Source organism: Mustelus asterias, unplaced genomic scaffold, assembly GCF_964213995.1.
Source record: "Mustelus asterias unplaced genomic scaffold, sMusAst1.hap1.1 HAP1_SCAFFOLD_92, whole genome shotgun sequence".
In the NCBI taxonomy this organism is placed as follows: Eukaryota; Metazoa; Chordata; class Chondrichthyes; order Carcharhiniformes; family Triakidae; genus Mustelus; species Mustelus asterias.
The window spans coordinates 497,075-523,591 of record NW_027590141.1 but is presented as its reverse complement, the minus strand read 5'-3'; the positions used below and the strand labels follow the sequence as shown (position 1 = coordinate 523,591).

The following is a 26,517-nucleotide window of genomic DNA, read 5'->3' as shown; positions in this document are numbered from 1 at the left end:
TCTCTGCCCACTGAGGTGGTGGAGGCTACCTCGCTGAATATGTTTAAAGCGCGGATGGACGGATTCCTGAGCGGTAAGGGAATTAAGGGTTATGGGGATCAGGCGGGTAAGTGGTACTGATCCACGTCAGATCAGCCATGATCTTATTGAATGGCGGGGCAGGCTCGAGGGGCTAGATGGCCTACTCCTGCTCCTATTTCTTATGTTCTTATGTTCACCGATCCGGAATCGCACCGAAATGGACCTGCTGAATAAAAGTCTGATTCGGGCACTCCAGCTGCTGAAGAGGCGCGTTCAGTGCTTCCAACGGCTCTCTGACTCAGATCGACGGGGGGGGGGAGGGGGGGAGGGGGGGGGGAGGGGGGGAGGGGGGGGGAGGGGGGGGGGAGGGGGGGAGGGGGGGGGAGGGGGGGGGGGGCAGGGAGGAGGAGGCGGGTCAGATGTACCTCGGGGGAGGGGGGAGTAAAGCAAGATCATTCTCTTGGGGGGTGGGGGAGGATTAGGCCAAATCGTTCCCTGGCCGGGGGGGGGGGGAGGCCAGATCATTCTCTTGGAGAGGGGAGGAGGGAGGTGGGTAAGATGTATCTCTGTGGGGGGTGGGCATCGTCCTCTGGTGGCGGGGGGGGGGGGGGGAGTGAGGCCAGATCATTCTCTGGGGGGTGGGGAGGGAGGCGGGTAACATGTATTTCTGGTGGGGGGGAGGGGGAGCCCGATAGCTCTCTGGCAGGGGGACAGGGGGGGGTCTCTTCCATTGTTCAGGGCTCCTAGACACGGAACAGAAACTCCTTTACAACTGGGTTTAGAGTCAGGAAGAACAATGGTGGATGCTGTAAATGTGCTGTCAAATCAGAGATTGGTGTAAAACTGGGATCTGTTCCTGACTGAAAGTGAAATGCTGTTTAAGTTTAAACAGAAAGAAACTTTACAAGTGTTTTGTGTGTGGACAAGACTTTAACTGATCATCCAACCTGGAACGACACAAGGCCACTGGCACCATGGAGAAACTGTGGAAATGTGGAGACTGTCGGAAAGGATTCAATTACCCATGCCAGCTGGAAATTCATCGACACAGACACACTGGGGAGAGACCGTTCACCTGCTCTGTGTGTGGGAAGGGATTTGCACAGTTATCCAAGCTCCCTATCCACATGCGGGTTCACACCAGCGAGAAGTCATTCCCCTGCCTGGTGTGTGGGAAGGAATTTGTTCAGTTATCCAGCCTGCTGACACATCGGCGTGTTCATTCTGATAAGAAACCTTTCAACTGTCCTGCATGTGAGAAGTGTTTTGCGGAAGTGAGGTACTGATACACCAGCACAGTCACACTGGAGAGAGACCATTCACCTACTCCATGTGCGGGAAAGGGTTGTCAGTCATCCAGCCTGCGGAAACACCGGAGAGCTCACACTGTTGAAAGACCGTTCAGCTGCTCCATAGGTAGGAAGAGATTCACTCAATCCTCCACTCTGGTGGAACATCAAAGAGTTCACACTGGGGAAGAGGCCATTCATCTGCTCTGTATGTGGGAAGGGATTCACTCATTCATTCAACCTGCTGAGACACCAGCAAGTTCACAAGTGAGAGCAGGGGCTTGTTATGACTGTTGTTAATCACATCCAGACAGAAGCATGTTGATTTGGATAATTGGAGTTTGTTTTGCTGATGTTCAAAGCCCTATAACTTGGGTGGTGTTTAATGTTCAGGATAAATTTTAAACTTGTTTTAAACACATTGTAGATTTTTGTCTTTCCCACCTCCATGTTTAACATCACCAGGCTGGAACTCAGAAAGGATAATCTGCAGAAGGATCACACAGTAGGAACAGAACTTCAGCCTGGATACAATCCTTCAGGGTCACACTGAGAGGGACAAAGAGCACTTGGCTCTTTCACATCGCTCTTCACTGACAGCAAAATCCCCATGTGGTTGAATCCTGAAGTGTGGAAGAAATGTGTCCCAGCTACTCTCTTCCATGGCTCAGGGCTCCTAGACACGGAACAGAAACTCCTTTACAACTAGGTTTAGAGTCAGGAAGAACAATGATGGATGCTGTAAATGTGCTGTCAAATCAGAGATTGGTGTAAAACTGGGATCTGTTCCTGACTGAAAGTGAAATGCTATGTTTAAGTTTAAAAGATAACTTGGTAACCAGGGTTTCTCAATGACTTAGAAGAAGAATCTGAAGGAGAGTCAGACTGGCTTGAGTCCGTAACTCTGTTTCTTTGTCCACAGTTACTGCCAAACTTGCTGAGTTTTTCCAACATTTCCTGGTTTCATTTCACAATTACACACTTGACTGGTCAGCACAGGTTGACTTATTACAGAACTCCCTGCTTCTTCTGCTCTGACTAAGATCGCAAAAAACTACAAAGAGTTGGGAATGTAATCCAGTCCATGATGCAAATCAGCCTCCCATCCATTCACTCCATGTAAACTTCAAAGAACAAAGAAAAGTACAGCTCAGGAACAGGCCCTTTGGCCCTCCAAGCCTGTACCAATGATGATGCCCGAACTAAACTAAAAAATAAATTTCTGCCCATACTCAGTCGGTATCCTTCATTCCCTTCCTATTCATGTACCATCCAGATGCCACTTAAATGTTGCTAATGTGCCTGCTTCCACCACCACCTCTGGCAGCACGTTCCAAGCATCCACCACTCTCTGCATTGAAATCGTTCCCCCTCTCACCTTGAGCCCGTGCCACACTCAGAAAAAGCCTCAGACTATCCATCCTGTCTATGTCTCTCATAATTTTGCCGTTGACTCAGGAAAGTAGCCAGCATAATCAAGGACGCAAAACACCCTGGAAATACTCTCTTCCACCTTCTTCCATTAGAAAAAAGATGCAAAGGTCTGCTAATATATAGCAATCAACAAGAACAGCTTCTTCCCTGCTGCTAACAGACTTTCGAATGGACCTACAATATATTAAGCTGATCTTTCTCTACAGCCTGTGTGTGACTGCAACATTATATTCTGCACCCTCTCCTTTCCTTCTCCCCTATGTACTCTATGAATAGTATATTTTGATTGTACAGCGCACAAGAAACAATACATTTCACTACATCCCAATATCTGTGACAAGAATAAATCAAATCAAATCCCTTGATCCTCTGAGGCCACTTCCTGTTGGCTTCCAGGACAACATTACACTGTCAGATAAAGTTAAGGGGCTTGGAGACAGGAACAAAATGAGGCCATGAATTGGAGTTGGGAAATTAAATCAGATTAGCATGATAAATTTTTTAAAAAGACAATTAATAAAAAAATTAATTGTTACTTTTAATATATTAATTTTGCACAGGATAGCTAACGAGTAGGAGTAGATAATGTTAATTTTATTTTTCAATGACTGTGACCCTCGATATTTCATTCCATTGATGAAATAAATGCCAGGTTAATCAGGCCAATCTCCTTCTCAAGGGCAACACGCACATGCCTGTTAAGCTCTGCACCCAGTGCCCACCTCCCTGAGCGGAGCATGTGCGGTGTGGCTGCAGGAGGCTGAGGGGACGAGCGCAGTCTTGGCAATTATATGAAGATGCTTGTAGATGTGGAGACTCACCTGATGATGGGGCGGTGCTCCGAAAGCTCGTGATTTCAAATAAACCTGTTGGACTTTAACCTGGTTGTGAGACTTCTTACTGAGTCTCAGCAACAGCGGATAAATAATTCTAAACTCACTGGATCAATGGCGGGGATGTTACCCAACCTGCCCCGCGGGAGAGAATGTCCCCGATCAGAGCAGGAGACCTGAACGCATGCGCAGTTCCTCGTTGTACTGAACATGCGCAGGCTGGACAGTGGACGAGAAGCTGGTTTGTCGAACCGCGGACGGTAAGAGGCGGCGGCGCGAGAAAAAACGGCAGCCGGTAGGAGGCGGAGGGTGAGGAGAGAGTTCATTAACACCCGGTGTAGGCCGCAAATCCCCAATAAAATCCTGCAGCTCTCGCGTTTGGAGTACCGACGCTTTTCCCGGCAACAGGCCCGGGGTAACGGCCGCCATCTTGTTCTAGCGGGCTGCAGGGCGCAGGCGCGGCTATCTGTGACGTCACAAAGGGCGGGCGGGTTCTCAGGGTCCCCGTGACCAGGAGAGAAAATGTTTGATTCAAGAATTTTATTCTCAATCCGTTCACAGGAGCGAAGGAGGAAGCTGGAAGTGGAGGGTGGAGATGCTGCAGTGGGTGTGGATACACAATGAATGGGAGGATGCTAGGAAGTAGAGCAGAGAGACCTAAGGGTGCATGTGCAAAGATACTTGATGGAAGCAGGACAGGTTGGTGAGGTGGTTACAAGGCATATAAGATAGTTACCTTTATCAGCCAAGGCATAGAACAGAAGAGCAGGGAAGTTATGATGGAACTGTATAAAATGCTCGGTTGGCCACAGCTAGTGTGCTGTGTGCAGTTCTGGTCACCACACAACAGGAAGGATGTGATTGCACGAGAGAGGATGCAGAGGAGATTCACCAGGATGTTGCCTGTGTTGGAGCATTTCAACTATGGAGAGAATCTGGCTACGCTGAGATTGTTGTTCTTAGAACAGAGAAGGCTGATAGGGACATGATTGAAGTCTTTAAAATTATGAGGGATATAGTTAGGATAGTCATAGAGGTTTGCAGCATAGAAGCAGGTCCTTCGGCCCAACTTGCCCATGCTGCCCCTTTTTTAACCCTGAAGCTAGTCCCAATTGCCTGCATTTGGCCCATACCCCTCTACCCATCTCATCCATGTAACTGTCTAAACACTTTTTAAAAGACAAAATTGTACCTGCCTCTACTACTGCCTCTAGCAGCTCGTTCCAGACACTCACCACCCTCTGTGAAAAAAATTGCCCCTCTAGACCCTTTTGTATCTCTCACCTTAAACCTGTGCTCTCTAATTTTATACATCCTTACCTTTGGTAAAATATATTGACTATCTAGCTGATCTGTGCCTCATTATTTTATAGACCCCTATAAAGTCACCCCTAAGCCTCCTACGCTCCAGAGAAAAATGTCCCAGTCTATCCAGCCTCTTCTTATAACTCAAACCACCAAATCCTGGGAGCATCCTAGTAAATCTGTTCTGCACTCTTTCTAGTTTAATAATATCCTTTCTATGGTAGGGTGACCAGAACTCTCCACAGTATTCCAAGTGTGGCCTTACCAATGTATTGTGTACAACTTCAACAAGACGTCCCAACTCCTGTATTCAATGTTCTGACCAATGAAAGCAAGCATGCCAAATGCCTTCTCCACCACTCTGTCCACCTGTAACTCCACTTTCAAGGAGTTATGAACCTGTACCCCGAGATCTCTTTGTTCTGTAACTCTCCCCAACGCCCTACCATTAACTGAGTAAGCCCTGCCCTGGTTCGATCTACCAAAATGCATCACCTCGCATTTATCTAATTTAAACTCCATCTGCTATTCATCAGCCCACTGGCCCAATTGATCAAGATCCCGTTGCAATCCTAGATAACCTTCACTGTCCACTATGCCACCAACCTTGGTGTCATCTGCAAACTTGGGATAAAAGCATCTTCATCTTCATCTGTCACAGCTTACTCTCTGATTTCAGCTTCTTTGCCATTTGGCCATTCATACCTTTTATTCTCTCTATGGACTGCCATTAGCAGCCTTTTCCCCTTGTTTTTGTGGCTGTGACTCATCTTTCATTCTCTCACCCTACAGTATAAATATCTCCCACTTTCTATGCCTTTTAGGTTTATTTGGATTTTATTTGAGTCCACTCACGTAATGAAGGAGCAGCACTCTGAAAGCTCATGGTACCAAATAAACCTATTGGACTTTAACCTGGTGTTGTGAGACTTCTTACTGTGCCCACCCCAGTCTAACGCCGTCACCTCCACATTATGCCTTTTAGCTTTGACAAAGGGTCATCTGGACTCAATGTCAGCTCTTTTCTGTCCTTACAGATGCTGCCAGACCCGCTGAGATTTTCCAGCATGTTCTCTTTTTGTTTAGGATAGACAGGAAGTTACTTTTCCCCTTAGAGGGGTCAAAAACCAGCTGCCATAGATTTGAGTTAAGGGGCAGGAGATTTAGAGGGGATTTGAGAAAATACTTTTTCACCCAGAGGCTGGTGGGAATCTGGAACTCAGAACCTCAAAGGGTGGTAAAGGTGAGAACTCTCAACATTTAAGAACCATTTAGATGAGTGTTTGAAATGCAATAGCATAGAAGGCTCTAGACCAAGTACAAGAAATGGGATTAGAATAGATATGTTTGATGGCCGGCACTGACACAATGGGCCTCTTTTTGTGCTGTAAAACTCTGTGACTATGATTTCAGGCCAGGAAGGAGCAAAAATGTGAAGGATGGGGATTTACAGCTTTGGTGCAATGAGTAAGGAAGAAATGTTCCATAGAAACTAGAATTGTCCTTTCTGAATTTCTGTCCTGTACTGACGGCAATGACTTTTGTAAAATACCTTTGTCTCAGAAAACAAAGGATTTCTAATTTCAATGTGACCGCCTCCTTCTGTGCTGTGACCTTTGTCTCTTTCTATTCTTTTATAAAAGGATCTGGAAGCACGCACACCCAAGCAAAAGTGTCCAGTGAACTGAATGTGGAAAGTGGTTTCTCTAGTTATACAGCCTGAAAAAATATAACACCGTTCATAGCGGGAAGAAACTATACATGTGTTCTGTGTGTGGACGTGTGTGTGTCATCCAACCTGGAGAGAGACAGGGACACTGACACCATGGAGAAACAGTGGAAATGTGGGGACTGTGGGAAACGATTCAATTTTCCATCCCGGCTGGAAATCCATCGACGCGTTCACGGTGGGGCTGGCACGATGGAAAAACCGTGGAAATGTGTGGAATGTGGGAAGGGATTCAATTATCCATCCTTGTTGGAAAACCATCGACGCAGTCACACTGGGGAGCGGATTTGCAAATGTGAAGAATGTGGGAAAGGATTCAATTATCCATCCCTGCTAGAATACCATCGACGCAGTCACACTGGGGCAGGGGCCATGGAGAAACCGTGGAAATGTGAGGATTGTGGCAAAGGATTCAATTTCCCATGCCTGCTGGAAATCCATCGACGCAGCCACACCGGGGAGAAGCCATTCTCCTGTTCTGTGTGTGGGAAGGGATTTACTAAGTCAACCAACCGACTGAGACACCAGCGAAATCACACTGAGGAGAAGCCCTTCAGCTGCACTTACTGTGAAAAGAGTTTCGGACAGTTATCCAACCTCACTGCACATCAGCGGGTTCACACTGGGGAGAGACCATTCACCTGCTGTATGTGTGGTAAGGGATTCACTCAGTCAGCCAGCCTCATGTTACACCAGCGAATTCACACAGAGGAGAGGCCATTCAGCTGCACGCACTGTGGAAAGAGGTTCAGGCAATCTTCCGACCTCACTGCACACCAACGCACTCATACTGGGGAGCGACCATTCACCTGCTCTGTGTGTGGGAAGAGATTTACTCACTCAAGTGGCCTTTGGTCACACCAGCGAATTCACACCGAGGAGAAGCCATTCAGCTGCACTTCCTGTGAAAAGAGGTTCAGACATTCTTCCGCCCTCAGTGCTCTCACCTGCAGACACACCAGAGAATTCACACTGGGGAGAGGCCGTTCACCTGCTGTGTGTGTGGAAAGGGCTTCACTCAGTCACAGCACCTGTTGACACATCAGCAAGTTCACAAGTGACAGCAGTTGTTGAATTCTGTTATTGCTGCTGTTAATTTTGTCAAGGATTGATCATCTGAATATATCTGGTTTGTTTCTGCCGATTTAAAGAATAACTGGCTGGAGTTTAATATTCTGGAGATGTTACTGATTCTCAGGAGTGCAGTTTTGGGTTTTGAAAGCACCCTCTGTGATCTCTCCTTCATTCAAGAACTCATGACAGGTACTCAATTACAAAATTCTGAACTATTACTTCAATCCTAAATTGATCTGTGGTACAACATTGACAATTCAGTGTCTGAGAAGTTCCACTGATTAACATCTCCAATTAGAAACTGCTGAGTAATCTTTGCTGATAATTCTTACTGGCTTGCACATTACACAGTGACACCTCCACTATGAAATTATCATGGAACATTAAACAGAATGGTGAAATATTTTATTGATACATCAATAAAAGAGGAAATCTGTGATGTGAATTGGACTATGAAGGGACAGACAGCACAATACCACAGCTAATGATCTACAGATTACCGAAATCTTCAAACATTAGAATCATAGAAACCCTACAGTACAGAAAGAGGCCATTCGGCCCATCGAGTCTGCACCGACCACAATCCCACCCAGGCCCTACCCCCATATCCCTACATATTCTACCCACTAATCCCTCTAGTCTATGCATCCCGGGACATTAAGGGGCAATTTTAGCATGGCCAATCAACCTAACCCACACATCTTTGGACTTTTGCCTCATTCTTTTGCCTCATTGTTTTCTGGGAGAGAGAATAGATAAATAAAAAATTGAGTGATCAGATGAGTAATGAGATAAGTTCATTTAAAATCAAGAAAGGATGTGTTGGATAAACTAATATAACTGAAAGGGGATGGATTAAACTCACATTTTAAAAGAATGTCGGGAAGAGATAGCACAGACAGTACGACTCATAATTAATTCACTAAATGTGTAGTGCCAGAGGATTGGCAGGGAGCTAATCTGATTCTGACATTTCAGAAAGAGGACAGAACATGCTCAGGGAATGATAGATTAGTCAGCCTCATGTCGATAAAGAGAATCCCGAGTAAAGGACAGAACATACGAAAATCGAGAAATCAGTATGGATTTCAAAAGGGACCATTTCCCTGAACAATCTTATTGAATGTTTTGAGGAGGTAACAGAGAGAGTTGGCAATGAAGTTGATGTAATTTATCAGGATTTTCATTCGGCCATTGATAGGATTTCTCACAAGGACCCCACGCACCGCAGACATTGTCTCTTCTGCCTCCTTCCACTTGGAAAAAGATACAAAAGTCTGAGGACACGTACCAACCGACTCAAGAACAGCTTCTTCCCTGCTGCTGTCAGACTTTTGAATGGACTTACCTTGCATTAAGTTGATCTTTCTTTACACCCTGGCTATGACTGTAACACTACATTCTGCACCCTCTCCTTCTCTATGAACGGTATGCTTTGTCTGTATAGCGCTCAAGAAACAGTACTGTATACTAATACATGTGATAAATCAAAAGACAATCATCAGTAATAATTTTAAACATAAAGTTTGCAGTGGGGATTGAAGCGGGGACTTTCTCCTGTGAAGTTGCAGTGATAATGAGTGTCCTGGGGAAATGAGTGTGAATCCCTCAGCCCCGGACACAGGGGAACTGACCATCCATCTCCAGCTCTGATTCCCAAACAGAAAATGCTGCCAATAATCAGCAAGTCAGCCTGAGGCTGTGGCCCCACCCACCATCTGAAACCGTCACAATGCCCGGCTGATTGACGGCAGCTGCGGACCAATAGGAGGAGAGGGGGCGGGACTGGAGGACCGAGCGGGAGCGGCTGGTCCTCCAACCAATGGGAGTGAATGAGGGGCGGGGCTGGGAGTGGAGCATGCGCAGTCCGGGTAATGCCTGGCGGATAGTATTTTTTCTGGGACCCAGGTTCGGTGAGGGAATGGGCTGTGCCGAGGGAGCGATGGATCAGGCTGGTGAGCAGGGAGGTTTCGCAAATATGTTGTGCAAACCGCAACCTCTCAAAAAGATTTTACCCCGTTTGCATCATGGATCTATCTCACTGCCAGAAAGGGTGGCAGAGGCGGAAACGTTTACAACATTTAAGAAGCATTTAGATGAGCATTTGAAATGCCATAGCCGACAAGGCTATGGATGAAGTGCTGGAGAGTGGGATTAGAATAGATGCAGGGTGGCTGGTGGAGACATGATGGGCCGAATGGCCTCTTTGGGCTGGAAAACTCCATCATTCTTCTGAATATCATTTCTGGACTCGTGCTGGAAGTCGTAAAGCGCATCAAGGTCGATAAATCCCCGGGACCTGATGAAGTGTATCCCAGGACATTGTGGGAGGCTAGGGAGGAAATTGCGGGTCCCTGAGCAAAGATATTTGAGTCATCAATAGCAGGTGAAGTGCCTGAAGATTGGAGGGTGGCAGATGTTGTGGCTTTGTTTAAGAAGGGCTGCAGGGAAAAGCCTGGGAACTACAGTCCGGTGAACCTAATGTCTGTAGTGGGTAAGTTGTGAGAAGATATTCTGAGAGACAGGATCTACAAGCATTTAGAGAGGCAAGGACTGATTAGGGACAGTCAGCATGGCTTTGTGAGTGGAAAATCATGTCTCACAAATTTGATTGAGTTTTTTTTTAAGGGATAATCAAGAAGTTGGATGAGGGCACTGTAGTTAACGTTGCCTACATGGACTTTAGCAAGGCCTTTGATGAGGTACCACATGGTAGGTTGTTGCACAAGGTTACATCTCATGGGATCCAGGGTAAGGTAGCCAAATGGATACAAAATTGGCTTCATGACAGAGGGTGGTTGTAGAGGGTTGTTCTTCAAACTGGAGGCCTGTGACCAGTGGTGTGCCTCAGGGATCGGTGCTGGGTTCACTGTTTTTTATGATTAATGATTTGGATGAGAATTTAGGAGGCATGGTTCGTTAGTTTGCAGATGACACCAATCTTCGTGGCCTGTTTCCATACTGTAAACCTCTGTGACTCTATGGAATGATCATGATGTTTTTGTATACTTCTTTTACAGGATATTAGAAGAAGATTTGCAGAGAGGAATCTCAAACCAAACCTCATTAAATTCTGACAGCATGCCTCAACTCATCAGGACCTGAATATCATTGATCTTTGCGGGTAAGCATTGAGTTCCAGGTCATTATCACTCACTGTGTAAAATTTCGGCATCATATCGCCACTATTGATCTTGCTCAAAATCTTAAATCTGTGTCTCAAGTATTGTCCATCCTCAGTTAGTTGTGGAGAAATAACAATTTGTATGTATTTTGTATAAAAAAGTCAGGAGCTTTTTTAGGCCAGCGAACACAGGGCTGATGTGTAAACACTTGGTGTGAATGGGCACACGGACAGCAGTGACTTGGATGACCTTAAGATGACGGGGAGGTTGAATGTGCGAGGCTGCTGGAAGTGCATTAGGAAAGTTAAGCCAAGAGGTAACAAAGGAATGGATGAGGGTCTCAAAGGCAGATGAGCTGAGACTTGGTCAGAGGTGGGTGATGTTACTGAGGTGGAAACATACAGTGGTGGTGATAATGTGGATATGTGATTGAAAGGTCAGTTTGGGATGAAATATTTCACCATTGTTCTGAATAATCTGGATCAGTCTCAGACAGTTTGCAGGGGGGAGAATGGAGTCAGTGGCAAGAGAGTGGAGTTTGTAACAGGAACTAAAGGAGATAGATGTATTTCTGATGGAACAAAAAGGCTTAATGGGATATGGTGAACAGGAGGGGAGGTGGATTTGAGACGAGGGAGACATCAGCCATGATCTGATTGAATGGCGGAGCAGCTTGAAGGGCTAAATTTGCCGACTTCTGCTCCGAACCCTACGTTCCAAAAACAAAGGCTTTCAATTCACAACATTTCAGTGAAGGAATTTTCAAGTTTTCAGCACTGGATGTCAAGTCAGGACAATGTATGAAATGGAGGGGAACTTGGAGATGATGATGTTCACATATAGCTGCTATCCTTGCTCAATGGTGGTGGTTGAGGGTTTAGGAGGTTCTGTGTAAGTTCCGGCTGAGTTGTAAATATATAACATTCCTCTCCTTCACCCCTTGCCTCTTCCCCCTTCTGTCTCTCTCTCTCCTGCTATGGAGACAAGAGTCTTGCACAGATCCAGATCGGGCGGCAGGTTCCCTTCCCTGAAGGACATTGGTGAGTCAGTTGGTGTTTTATGACAATCCAGCTGTTTCATTGTCACTTGGTCCTAGTGCCGGCCCCACAAATTACCAGATTCATTCAGCTCAATTTCACAACCTGCCTTTGTGTTTTTGTGGGTTCTCTCTCACTCCTCTTTTTGTGTTTAAATCAATTTCATAGGTTTTTAGAAGAAAAGGATTTGAAGTCAGGAAACTAAAATCAAACATCACCCAATTTATCCTGCCCTGAATATGATCGAGTTTTGAACATAGGAGGAAAAAGCACTGTTCACAGTGGGGAGAAACCATACACGTTTCTGTGTGTGGACGAGGCTTCAGTCGATCATCTGGTCTGTCAATTAATGGGTTGTTAATCTTTGCAGTTCTCTTGCCCAGAGACCAGTGGAGGCTGCATCATTAAATATAGGGTCAAGGGTTATGGGTGACAGGAAGAAAATGAAGTCAGAATCACAATCAGATCAGCCACGATCTTATGAAATAGAACAGCAGAGTTGGTGAGCCAAATGGCCTACTCCTGCTCCTATTTCATAGGATCCTATTGTCACTTGGTCGAGAACAAGAGTGTCAAGTGTGCCCATCAGCATGCATTAGCACCGTGAAGAGAATTGGGAGGGTGAATACAGCAGAGTGAGAACGGAGGGAGTGGGGAGTTGGGGGGGATGGAGCAAGAGGTAGTAACTTACAGGTTTGGGGAACGAGAGCAGACAGAATGTTTCACAGCAACTAGAATTGTCTGTTCTGAGTTTCTGAGCTGTACAGACAGTGATGACATTTGTAAACTCCTTTTACAGGATACTAAAAGGAGAGGATTTGCCATCAGAAATCCCAAACTAAACTTCACATCAAGACCTGACAGAGTCACTCGATTCATTTGGACGCAGGAAACCATCACCCAGTTACCATCAGTGTGACTGCAAAAGCACCGAGACACAGACAGCCATACCATGGGGAAACCATGGAAATGTGCGGATTGTGGGAAGGGATTCACTTCCCCATCTCATCTGGAAATTCACAGGTGCAGTCACACCGGGGAAAGACAGTTCACTTGCTTCCAGTGTAGGAAGGGATTTGTTAATTCATCAAACTTGCTGACACACCAGTGAGTTCACTCTGGGGACAGTCCCTTCACCTGCTCCACGTGTGGGAAAGGACGCAGAAATTCATCCACCCTCCTGGCACACCAGCGAGTTCACACCGGAGAGAGTCCATTCACCTGCTCTGACTGTGGGAAGGGATTTATTAATTCATCAAGCCTCCTGAGAGACTGGCGAGTTCACACTGGGGAGCAGCCATTCACCTGTTGTGTGTGTGGGACAGGATTCACTCGATCATCCCACCTGCTGAAACACCAGTGAGTTCACACTGGGGAGAGGCCATTCATCTGGTCTGACTGTGGGAAAGGATTCACTCGGTCATTCAGTCTGCTGGGACACAAGCGGGTTCACAAATGATTTTAGGGGTTGGATTTTGCTGTTGTTGCTGCTGTTAATCACATCCAGGACTGAAGCATCTTCATTCTGACAGTTGATAAAGTGGGAGGGTCAAAGGGTTTCTTGCTGTTGGACTGATCGGTGTCTCAATTTTCATTCCAGTGGCTGATTCCCTTTAAGTGAGGGCACGTTTCCACTGAAATTATCCACAAAAGCAGATGTACATTAATTTTATTCTGGATAGTAAATAGTCTTTTTCCTCCCACTACAAGTGCCTTGTCTTTCATCCATCCTCGTTCTGAGGGTTGGTCACACTCTGAATAATCTTTCTCCACTGATTTATCTGCTGCGTTCACTGTCTGTCCCATCGAGAGGCCAGTCCACATTCTGATATTATTCACCTGTGCCTTCTTGGATCTTCCTTGCACACATTTTCCAGGTGTTCTGTCTCACGTTGCCTCTTTTTCCAAACACTCCCTCCCTTTTCACAACACCTGTCCAAAATAGGTGAGCTTCCGGGATGTGAGAGCCTCAAACAGGTTCCGGTAAACACCAGCTTTCTCCAGCACCCACTCATTCATCCACTTTGCCGTCCATGACACACGCAATATCCGTCGGAGTCCTTTCATTTCAAACACTTTTATTGGCGGCTCATCACTCTTCCCAATGGTCCAGCTTTTAGACACACATTGGCACCGGCCACACAAGGGCTTTCAGAAGACGAATGTTCATTGTAACCGAGTTGCTGTGGGTGCTCCACACTGTTTTCACTGAGATCACAACACCATGACTCTTAATTCTGACCTGAATTTGATAGATTCTGCATTTACTACTGCACTGGAACTAAAATAAATATATTTGTCTCTGTTCCACTGAGTCTACAGCACAGGGCCAGGCCAGTCGGCTGAATTGGTCTGTGTCAGTATTTATGCTCCACATGAGCCTCCACCCACCCCTCTTCATCTCCCCCCATCAGCATATCCTTCTATTCCTTTCTCCCTCATGTATGTATCTAACTTCGAGTGCAGATGGGACACGGAATCCCTTTTCACATTCCCCACATTTCCATGGTTTTGCCGTGTCTCTCCAGGTTGGACAATCAGTCAAAGCCTCGTCCACACACACAACACGTGGACAGTTTTTCCTCGCTGTGAACAGTGTGATGTTTTTTTCAGGCTGTGTAATTGGTCAAAGGTCTTTCCAGTCAGTTCACTGGGACACACTCACCTGGATGTCTGTGTCTCTGTGTTTTTCTGTCACACTGATGTTTGAAAACTTCAGAAGGTGACAGAACAGACAAGATTTCTTCTTCTAGGTTCAAATCAAATGATTTTCAGGTTCTGATGAATCAAACGCTTCTGTCAAATCTTGACCTGTTTTGTTTGAGATTTTTGTCTGAAAACCCTTCCCTTTAAATATCCTGGAAAAGGAGTTTGCAAAAGTTATCACTGCAAGTACAGGATAGAAATTCAGAATAAACAGTTCTAATTTATGTTGAAAATTCTTTCCTATTTCCAAAAACCACGACATCCCCATCGGATATACTTTCCCCCCTCCATCCTCACTCTGCTCCCATCCTCACTCTGCTCTTCCAAATATTCACCTTCCTAATTCTCCTGGTGGTGCTAATTCATGCTGATTGACAGAAAAAGTCTCCTGTTCTGGGCAAAGAGACCCAAAATTTTCATTGATGCTGCTGGACTCTCTCTCTCTCTCATATATATATATATATATAAAGTAAATCTCAACATTTTGTGGTGTAAAAATGCATTTAGACTGTATTACAGTATTACATAATTAGAAATGAAGAAAGTTTATGAACAAGAACATTATCTAAGCAGTGAGGGCTATGACTTGGAACTCACTGCCGACACAGAAAGTATATGTGGAGATGATCAGTGATTTCAAAATGAAATTGGATGGACAATTGAAAGAAATAAACTTGCAGCGGAACAGTGAAGTAGAGGGAGAAGTGGATTGCTCGAGTCAACGTGGATTTGAGTTGTCGAATGGAATCTTTCTATGCCATAATGACACTTTAAAGTAATAAATTACGCAGCCATGAGCTGCAAGACTATATCTAAGTGTGATAAATAAAGACTATATAACTATAGTCTTTAACTGTGTGCTATATAACAACCAGAGTGACGGATATTTCAGGGACACAGACATGACCATGCATGCGCTCTGTTGCCCAAGATGGTGGTCGCTAACCTAGAATCATAGAATCCTACAGTGCAGAAGGAGGCCATTCAGCCCATTGAGTCTGCAGGTCCTATCCCCATATAACCCCATGCATTTACCCGAGCTCGTCCCCCTGATACTAAGGGGCAATTTATCATGGCCAATCCACCTAATCCACACATCTTTGGACTGTGGGAGGAAACCGGAGCACCCGGAGGAAACCCACGCAGACAGTGACCCAAGCCGGGAATCGAATCCGGGTCCCTTGTGCTGTGAGGCAGCAGTGCTGACCACTGTGCCACCTGGGCCAGTGCCCAGGAATGAATCCCCGGAGCTGCAATCTCGACTCTCATTCTGGGCTTGCGGCCTCCGGCGGGTGTTTGTGAAGTCTCCGCTCTCTCCCCAGCCCGTCTCCCGGCTCCATTCCTCCCTCCGCCCGACCGACTCTCACCCGCTGGAAAAAGAAGCTCCCGCACTCGCGGAACTCTGAACAAAGTGACACTGCGCATGCTCCGGATACAGCAAGGCGCCTGCGCACTGGACTCCTGTGGAGTGAATAGGGCACTTGTAGGGCCGCAGGGAATGGTGGGTAATAGCACGGCCATTGAATTGACATACCGGAGATAAAATCAGTGTTACCAAATGAAGACAAATTAACAAATACACGAAGATTCTTTATTATTTAATTTCTTCCACCCTCTAACCTACCCTTGATGATCTTCTTTGCCCCATCCCATCCATTATATTAACAGTTCAATGGGAGATGAAGTAATGCTATTGGAAAGACCAATGTCATTATCTTAAGTCACCACTACAAATTCCGTTCCCTAACTACCAAGTCCATCCCTATGGGGTAATATTGAGATACATTTCCCTGTGTTCGTCAAGCCAGGAGTCTTTATTCCCAAGCGAGAAAGAGATAAGTGGACATATTAATGAGAGGCAACATGGTTTTGTGAAGGGGAGGTCGTGTCTCACTAACTTGATCGAGTTTTTGTAGGAAGTGACGAAGATGATTGATGAGGGTAGGGCAGTGGATGTTGTCTACATGCACTTCAGTAAGGCCTTTGACAAGGTCCCTCATGGCAGACTGGTGCAGAAGGTGAAGTCACATTGGATCAGAGGTGAGCTGGCAAGGTGGATACAGAACTGGCTCGGTCATAGAAGACAAATGGTAGCAGTGGAAGGGTGCGTTTCTGAATGGAGGGCTGTGACAGGAATCAGTGCTGGGACCTTTGCTGTTTGTAATATATATAAATATAAATGATTTGGAAGGAAATGTAACTGAATTGATTAGTAAGTTTGCAGACGACACAAAGGTTGGTGGATTTGCGGATAGCGGTGAGGACCATCAGAGGATACAGCAGGATATAGATTGGTTGGAGACTTGGGTGAAGAGATGGCAAATGGAGTTTAATCTGGACAAATGTGAGATAATGCATTTTGGAAGATCTAATACAGATAGAAATATACAGTAAATGGCTGAACTCTTTAGAGTATTGATAGGCAGAGGGATCTGGGTGTACAGGTACACAGGTCACTGAAAGTGGCAACGCAGGTGGAGAAGGTTGTCAAGAAGGCATACGGCATGCTTGCCTTCATCGGCCGGGGCATTGAGTTTAAAAATTGGCAAATCATGTTGCAGCTTTATATAATCTTAGTTAGGCCGCACTTGGAATATAGTGTTCAATTCTGGTCGCCACACTACTAGAAGGATGTGAAGGCTTTGGAGAGGGTACATAAAAGATTTACCAGGATGTTGCTGGCATGGAGAGCATTAGCTATGAGGAGAGATTGGAGAAACTTGGTTTGTTCTCACTGGAGCGATGGAGGTTAAAGGGCGACCTGATAGAAGTCTACAAAATTATGAGGGGCTTGGACAGAGTGGATAGTCAGAAGCTTTTTCCCAGGGTGAAAGAGTCAATTACTAAGGGGCAAAGGTTTAAGGTGCGAGGGGCAAACTTTAAAGGAGATGTACGAGGCAAGTTTTCTTTTTACACAGAGGGTGGTGGGTGCCTGGAACTCGCTGCCGGAGGAGGTAGTGGCAGCAGATACGATTGTGACTTTTAAGGGGTGTCTTGACAAATACATGAATAGGATGGGAATAGAGAGATACGGTCCCCAGAAGGGTAGGGAGCTTTAGTTCAGATGGGCAGCATGGTCGGTGCAGGCTTGGAGGGCCAAAGGGCCTGTTCCTGTGCTGTAATTTTCTTTGTTCTTTCTTTGTAGATACACACAGAACGATTCCTACAATATGTAATACATTTCTGAAGTTTTCATTAGGTTATTAGACTGTGATTTCTTACAAATCTCCCATCTTGAGAAAGGATTAGCTTCACTGTCTACTCAAAAACTGATTTCTGAATAACCCAGCGATTCTAAGCTACAAGATTGTTTTCCTAATTTCTTGATTACATTCCATAGACAAGAAAACTAAAGGTACTAGAATGATCAGAATCAGCAACACAAACCCTTGAGTTGTCACCAGAAATAAAAGTAAATACTTTGCCGTATTATAATTGAGGTCAGAAACTCCAAAGTATTTATGAAGTCAGCCTGGACCACAGGTTTTGCAGTTTGAATTTGGCTGGGGTAAACATACCTGCAGTGAAACATTGTATGATTCAAATGACTCACTGGGGAGATTTTATCAAACAAAGTTTATTTAAGAATACAGTTTACACATAGAAAGAAAATTAGCAATCGCTTTTGCCAATTACAAACAAGAAAACAACCGTGATATTGTAGAAACCTTAACAACTAAATGCACTGTTCCAATACGACAAACCTCCCTACAAACATACACCTGTCACAGGTTTAGCACAGAAAATAAGAATGTTCATGTGATTCTGGAAATTAGTCCTTTGGTTGGAGAATTGAAATTCTGACTTCACCATTCCGGAAACTCCCAGCACCTTGAGGTAGAGATAAAGCCACAGCTGGCATTACCCAGCAAATCACCAACATCAGGATCTTTCACTCCAGGATGGCAAGAAAAACTGCTTCCAATATAGCAGAATTTCTAATATCAAGGAGAGAGAACAGAAATACTGCCTTTCAGTCTGGAGTCCAAACACCTTCTAACTAACCAGCAACCAAAACTGAAAGTAAGAACTCTTGGGAGAGAGAAAAAAAAACCTGTCCAACCTGACCTGTCAATCATTCTTCCCACAACACTCAAACTCACAAAGTGCATTGAGCCCAGATTAAAGAGAAACAAAAACCCATTCAAACCATTTAAGCAGCAATAAAAGCACACACAAACATTCAGCCAATGCCACAATGAAAAACAAAGGCCTGCTCCCAAACTGCAGAAAACATGATTTAAAAATACAGTTCTTAAATGCACAGTAACATCACACCAGTAAATGTGACAATCATCGACTTTGATTCATCCTCCCCATCTGCAGATAATCTCACACAATTCTAAATTATTGACGAGTTGTAAATACATCTGGTTCAAACATTCAAGCACAAACTTCAAAGGTTCTCCAGCTCTCTGCTCACCTGCATCCACCTTGTGGATATTTTCAAAAGCCAGATTTAGATCACTCTTCAGCTTAAGTTTACTCCCTCTGATGTGTGTTTCATTCTATCCTGATTGTTTTAAAGTCAGTTTCTCTGCAAAATATGCCAATATCTTGACAAATTAAAATATCTTCCCATTCTACTGACAATGTTAAGCACTCAATGTTGTTCTGTTGTCGAATAGCTGAACACGTTTGTTCCTCAGTGCAGTGGCACATGTTAGTTACACCACATGTGACATATCACATCTGCACACTCACACTGGTATCCCAAAGGATGCTCCATGTACCATCTGAGACACCCATTCCTAGATTTTCAAGTGATCGCAAGGAAGTGTCTATATGAAAATGTTTGCTTATCTCTCTCTCTGTATGGTTCCAATGTCTTCAGGCAGAGGCCAGGTTATCTGATTCAGTTTGTTTTAAAGTTCACAAGCAAGGATACAAACACCTCCAAGAGAAAACTATTACTTGACTCATCTCCACTTTCCTGACTTCTACAAGAACGTACGTGGATATCCTGTTTGTCTATTCCATTGAACTAGACTCAGAGTGAATTACTTCAATTCCCATTTGCTGGTGTGAATTTTTTCCATGTTTGATTCCAAATGGGGCTTCCCTTTCTCCCGCTTTCAGGAGAATGCGGAAACCTTTCTGTCCAATTGAACACTCACACAATAGTGTATTTTGAGATCAGAGGCAGAAGTACAGGTAGTTGTATCAGTTTGGGGTAACGCTCATATCTCCCATTCTCAGGAGCTTTGATTTAAATGATAACAAATGGGATGAAGTCAAATCTTCAAAAAGCAGAATCTTTGGTTTAAGTTGTCACCGTGCTGCCTGATTGTAAAAGGGTGAAGCAAATATTCCAATTATGTCAACTTTATTTTCAGATCAAAGGTGAACCAAACACCATTTTGATCTTTGTGTTTCCAATTATTTTGGCATTTTTTCTCAGTTTTTCCAAAATGTTTTTTTCTTCATTCTTCAAGTGTCTTTCCAAATAAATATATTATAACTCAAGGAAAATTAAACCACAAAAGTGCGTTTTCACAGGTAAATGTTAACCTTCTAAGGTGGGGTTGTGGATAGCCTGGAGGGATGTCAGAAGTTACAGAGGGACATAGATAGGATGCAAGACTGGGCGGACAAGTGGCAGATGGACTTCAACCCAGATAAATGCATCGTGGTCCATTTTGGTAGGTCAAATGGGATGAAGGAGTACAATATAAAGGGAAAGACTCTTAGTACTGTAGAGGATCAGAAGGACCTTGGGGTCCGGGTCCATAGGACTCTGAAATCGGCCCGCAGGTGGAGGAGGTGGTTAAGAAGGCGCATGGTGTGCTGGCCTTTATCAATTGAGGGACTGAGTTTAGGAGTCCGGGGATAATGATGCAGCTATATAAGACCCTCGTCAGACCCCACTTGGAGTACTGTGCTCAGTTCTGGTCGCCTCACTATAGGAAGGATGTGGAAAAGATTGAAAGGGTGCAGAGGAGATTTACAAGGATGTTGCCTGGATTGAGTGGCATGCCTTATGAGGATAGGCTGAGGGAGCTCAGTCTTTTCTCCTTGGAGAGATGAAGGATGAGAGGAGACCTAATAGAGGTGTATAAGATGTTGAGAGGCATAGATCGGGTGGACTCTCAGAGGCTTTTTCCCAGGGTGGAAATGTCTGCTACGAGAGGACTCAGGTTTAAGGTGCTGGGGGGTAGGTACAGGGGAGATGTTAGGGGTAAGGTTTTCACACAGAGGGTGGTGGGCGAGTGGAATCGGCTGCCGTCAGTGGTGGTGGAGGCGAACTCAATAGGGTCTTTTAAGAGACTCCTGGATGAGTACATCGGACTTAATAGGATGGAGGGTTATAGGTAGGTCTAGAAGGTAGGGATGTGTTCGGCACAACTTGTGGGGCCGAAGGGCCTGTTTGTGCTGTAGTTTTTCTATGTTTCTACGTCAGAAAGAGTTAAAGAGGGTGGAGCTTCCCTCAGCTTGTGAGCTCCGAAGTACAACTTCAAAGCTTAAGTTAAGAATTAAACATTTTGGTGCCTTTTCCAATTGTACAAGTAAATTGTAATTCACACTGAAAGGTTCACTTTCACTCAGTAATTAGAACATTTCACTTTTCTCAGCACAGGAGCTGGCAGCATTTTAGATTCAATACTAATTGTTCACTCCTCTTGTCGCTGGTGTGTGGAGAAGATCATGTTCACTGTAGATCTGTCAGGACAGAAACCGCACTGTGCTTCTGGATACACTCAGTCTGCAAATAGCTGGAGTCGTTTAAACATGACTCTAGTGAAGGCCTTCCCAGTGATGCTAAGGAGTGAGATGTTCCTGTAGTTGTTGCAATCTCCTCTGTCACTGCATGTTTTGCATATTGTGAAGATTTTTGTGTCACGTATCTCCTGTGGAACAGGCCCTACCTCCCAACAGAGAAGCTGGAGGTTATGAAGATGTGGCAGCGATGGGACTTTCCGTGTCTGAACAGTTCAGCTGGAACTCCCTTGCTGGGAGCCTTTCTGCTTGTTCCGCAATCAATGGCCTTTTCCAGCTCAAGTGATGAGGATTCCTCGTCCAACTCAACCATGACAGGAAGCTGCAGTAGAATCAAACAGAGACTGGGAGGTATCCGTCTCACGGGAGTACAGCTCACAGTCGTGTTCAACCCAGTGGGACATCGGTTTACTTCTGTTGGTGAGAACTTCACCATCTGCCGATTTCAGGGGAACAATTTGGTGATTGTAGGACAAAGCATCATATTCATCCCATCATACATCGCACAGAGATGTTCATTATCACAGGCAGTTTGGAATTATTGGTGTAGGATTGTCTGGTGTTTATTGACAGAGTATCTGTTTTCAGAATTTCTGATGCAATGTTCCAGCTGTTGGGTTTATGTTGAGCATCAGGTTGGCTTTGCTTTTTGCTTCAATGACAGGTGTCATCTCTGCTGAGTGGGTCTCAAACCAGTCTGTTGTGGGAGCCACCTTTACCAAATGTTGCTGCTGCTGTGTCAGAAATGAGTGAACTCAGAGACCTCCAAGTTTCATCAACTTCAATATTGATTGTTAAGGATTTTATGTAAGATTTAACTGTGCCTGTAGAATATTTCACTATTTTATGTTCCTTCATATTTAATTTCATAATGGACGTGTCACTGTGAAGACGTCAGTCACAATTGTCAGCAAGGATTAATCAGGACTTTCTAATTGGAGATGTTAATCAGTGGAACCTCTCACACACTGATTTGCATCAAAGATTAATTTAGGATTGAAGTAAAGTTCATCATTTTATGTTGAACAGGTTCTTGTTAAGGATTCTTGAATTTGGGGGAAAGATCACAGAAGGTGTTTTTAAAAAGGGACATTGCAGCTCCGAAAATCAGTGATATCTCCAGAATATTAAACTCCAGCTACTTATAGGGATGTTAATATCAGCAAAATCGAACCAATATTATCAGACTATCAATCCTGGCTGTGATTATAAGCAGAATCCAATCCTTGCAGTCTATTATGAATTTGCTGGTGTCTCAGCAGGCTGGAGGACCTTGTGAATGCCTTTCCACACAAGGAGCAGGTGAAAGGCCTCTCCCCAGAGTGAGTGCGTTGGTGAGTCAGAAGGTTGGATGACTGCTTGAAACTCTTTCCACAGGTACTGCAGCTGAATGGATTCTCCTGAGTGTGAGTGCGGTGGTGGGACTGGAGGGTGAATAACTGAGCGAATCCCTTCCCACACACCGAGCAGGTGAATGGTCTCTCCCCGGTGTGAAGTCGCTGGTGCCTCACCAGATCAAATGACTGAGAGAATTTCTTCCCACATATGGAGCAGCTGAACGGTCTCTCCCCGGTGTGAGTGCGTTGGTGAGCAGTCAGGGTGGATGACTGTCCAAAACTCTTTCCACAGGAGGTGCAGCTGAACGGTTTCTCCTCAGTGTGAATTCGCTGATGTGTCCAAAGGCCGGATGACCGAGTGAATCTCTCACCGCACACAGAGCAGGTGAATGGCTTCACCCCAGTGTGAATCCGCTGGTGTGTAGCGAGGCTGGATGTGCTGTTGAACCTCTTCCCACAGTGAGTGCAGCTGAAGGGCCTCTCCTCAGTGTGAATTCTCTGTCTTGCCTGGTGATTGTCGAGCGGTGTTCATTCATCCGTTGTCGCAGGGTCTGCATAGTTTCCCCAATGTACCATGCCTCGGGACATCCTTTCTTGCAGCGTATCAGGTAGACAACGTTGGCCGAATTGCAAGAGTATGTACCGTGTACCTGGTGGATGGTGTTCTCACGTGAGATGATGGCATCTGTGTCGATGATCCGGCAAGTCTTGCAGAGGTTGCTGTGGCAGGGTTGTGTGGTGTCATGGTCACTGTTCTCCTGAAGGCTGGGTAGTTTGCTGCGGACAATGGTCTGTTTGAGGTTGTGCACTTGTTTGAAGGCAAGAAGTGGGGGTGTGGGGATGGCCTTGGCGAGATGTTCGTCTTCATCAATGACATGTTGAAGGCTCCGGAGGAGATGCCGTAGCTTCTCCGCTCCGGGGAAGTACTGGACGACGAAGGGTACTCTGTCCACCGTGTCCCATGTTTGTCTTCTGAGGAGGTCGGTGCGGTTTTTCGCTGTGGCGCGTTGGAACTGTTGATCAATGAGTCGAGCGCCATATCCTGTTCTTATGAGGGCATCTTTCAGCGTTTGGAGGTGTCTGTTGCGATCCTCCTCATCTGAGCAGATCCTGTGTATACGGAGGGCTTGTCCGTAGGGGATGGCTTCTTTAACGTGTTTAGGGTGGAAGCTGGAGAAGTGGAGCATCGTGAGGTTATCCGTGGGCTTGCGGTACAGTGAGGTGCTGAGGTGACCGTCCTTAATGGAGATGCGTGTGTCCAAGCTTGTGTGGCTTTTGCTACCAAATAAACCTGTTGGACTTTAACCTGGTGTTGTTAAACTTCTTACTGTGTTTACCCCAGTCCAACACCGGCATCTCCACATCATGATATAAAACCCCACAGTCACTGACACCAATCCCCTCCTGTCTGATATAAAACCCACACTGACACCAATCCCCTCCTGTCTGATATAAAACCCCACACTGACACCAATCTCCTCCTGTCTGATAGAAACCCCACACTGACACCAATCTCCTCCTGTCTGATATAAACCCCACACTGACACCAATCCCCTCCCCTCAGTTAATTTGATTTAGTTTACTTGTTTACTCAATAAGATTGATACCAATCTCTCCTGTCTGATGATTTTGTAGCCCCTTTTTCATGAAAGATATACACCAGTTTGTTATTTCAATTGGACCTGTCTTCATTCCCGGGCCGAGGGGATTTCAGTACCAGGCGGAAGGGGTAAAATTTGGGAACGCTTGATTCTCCACCAATTCCCATTCCCCTTCTTTCTGGGGGATAACGGAGCTCTCACTGTGTGTAATGTGCAGGTCAGTAAGAATTGTCAGCAAGGATTAATCAGCACTTTCTAATTGGAGATGTTCATCAGTAGAACCTCTCAGACACTAAATTGGCAAGTTTGAATCAAAGATCAATTGAGGATTGAAGTAAAAGTTCAATATTTGTGGCAAACTGATTGCTGGTGGAATTCTCTGAATTCAGGGGAATGATCACAGACACATATTCTTAAAGGGAGGCTGCAGGCCCAAGAACGCAATCAGCTAACTAACTAGAATCTTAAACTCCAGCCAGAACTATGGTTGGTGACATCAGAGAGACAAACCTGAATTGTCAGAATGAACACGGTTCAGTCCTGGGTATAGTGAACGCCAGCAACATCAGTGGAATCCAAACCCTTCAGTCACTTGTGAACTTGCTGGTGTGTCAGCAGGTGGGCTCGCTGACTGAATCCCCTCTCACACACTGAACAGGTGAATGGCCTCTCCTGGGTGTGAACTTGCTGGTGTGTCAGCAGGTGGGCTCGCTGACTGAATCCCCTCTCACACACTGAACAGGTGAATGGCCTCTCCTGGGTGTGAACTTGCTGGTGTGTCAGCAGGTGGGCTCGCTGACTGAATCCCCTCTCACACACTGAACAGGTGAATGGCCTCTCCTGGGTGTGAACTTGCTGGTGTGTCAGCAGGTGGGCTCGCTGACTGAATCCCCTCTCACACACTGAACAGGTGAATGGCCTCTCCTGGGTGTGAACTTGCTGGTGTGTCAGCAGGTGGGCTCGCTGACTGAATCCCCTCGCACACACTGAACAGGTGAATGGCCTCTCCCGGGTGTGAATTCGCTGGTGTGTCAAAAGGTTGGATGAAGTTGTGAATCCTTTCTCACACATGGAACAAACGTATGGTCTCTCGCCAGTGTGAACTCGCTGGTGTGTAAGCAGGTTTGATGAATTAGTGAATTGCTTCTCACACACAGAGCAGGTGAATGGCCTCTCCCTAGTGTGAACACGCTGGTGTGTCAGCAGCTGGGATAACTGAGTGAATCCCCTCCCACAAACAGAGCAGGTGAATGGCTTCTCTCCAGTATGAACTCTCCAGTGTATCAGAAGCTCAGATGACTGAGTGAATCCCTTCCCACACACACAACAGGGGAACGGTCTCTCCCCTGTGTGAAATCGCTGGTGTCTCAGCAGAGTGGTTGACTGAGTGAATCCCTTCCCACATACAGAGCGGGTGAATGGTTTCTCTCCAGTGTGACTGCGTGGATCAATTTCCAGCCGAGATGGATACTTGAATCCCTTTCCACAATCCCCACATTTACACGGTTTCTCTGTGGTGCTGGTATCCTTGTTTCTCTCCAGGTTGGTTGATCAGTTCAAGCCTCATACACAGTACACGTGGATTCCATCTGCCAAAGTGTAACCTCTTATTTATTGTCCCCCTCCCCCATCCTCTGATGTGAACCATCCTCCAGTGGCTGAGCCAGGATGGGGCCGTTAACCTGGGCCTGTTCCCGGGAGGGAGGGAGGGAGGGAGAAGCCCCGCAGCTGCAAACCAGGGAGCTGACAATGATTCTGAAGGGTTTGCGGATCCACAAAGTGTTTCCAAATCCTCCCAGCCACCGCCTAACGCTGACTCCGCTTCTCCGGGACAAACAAGCGCCAAGGCCAGCAATGACACTGCGCATGCTCCACATCACAATGGGAGCTGATTGACGGCAGCTCCGGACCAATAGGAAGAGGGGGCGGGACTGGAGGACCGAGCGGGAGCGGCTGGTCCTCTAACCAATCGGAGTGAATGAGGGGCGGGACCTGAAACATGCGCAGCTCCGGACCAATCGGAAGAGTTTCCTGTTCCACGCATGGGAGGAAGTGCGCATGCGCAGTAAGCAAAGGCGTTTGCAGCACGCGCAGTGCGGGTGACAGCGACTGGAGAGAAGTTCCTGTGTCTCATCAGCAGCCGGTAAGGATGCAGAAACATAGAGGGAGCAATCGAACCGGCGGATGGACGTAGACGGTTTCTAAATACCTGTTAAAGGCCTCAAGCATCGAATATGAGCCCGTAGGTCCCGTGTTTGCAGTTTCGGGTCTTTTTCCCGAGACGAAGCTCAGGTTAACAGCTGCCATCT

General features: G+C 45.8%; 3 protein-coding genes across 4 annotated transcripts in view; all 3 read right to left on the bottom strand.

The window, feature by feature from the left end:
- Positions 1-26,517, bottom strand: part of LOC144484092 (uncharacterized) — a 407,989-nt gene that overhangs the window by 259,753 nt on the left and 121,719 nt on the right. The gene's annotated exons all lie outside the window — the stretch shown is intronic.
- LOC144484117 (uncharacterized) overlaps positions 1-26,517 on the bottom strand; it is a 134,194-nt gene that overhangs the window by 20,126 nt on the left and 87,551 nt on the right. Inside the window, exon 5 of the mRNA XM_078202666.1 lies at positions 22,582-22,833. Within this exon, the coding sequence (XP_078058792.1) occupies positions 22,582-22,833 (252 nt within the window). The remainder of the gene's footprint in view (positions 1-22,581; positions 22,834-26,517) is intronic.
- LOC144484109 (uncharacterized) lies at positions 24,797-26,515 on the bottom strand. The gene is made up of 2 exons (XM_078202661.1): positions 26,387-26,515; positions 24,797-25,744 (listed from the first exon to the last, which is right to left on the bottom strand). Exons 1-2 carry the CDS (start codon positions 26,513-26,515, stop codon positions 24,797-24,799), a joined length of 1,077 nt encoding a protein of 358 aa, XP_078058787.1.

Coding starts and splice junctions, on each gene's coding strand:
- LOC144484109 (XM_078202661.1), bottom strand. CDS start 26,515: ATGGCAGCTGTTAACCTGAGCTTCGTCTCGGGAAAAAGACCCGAAACT. Junction 25,745..26,386: donor CCGTCTACGTCCATCCGCCG/GTTCGATTGCTC, acceptor ACCAACCTGGAG/AGAAACAAGGATACCAGCAC.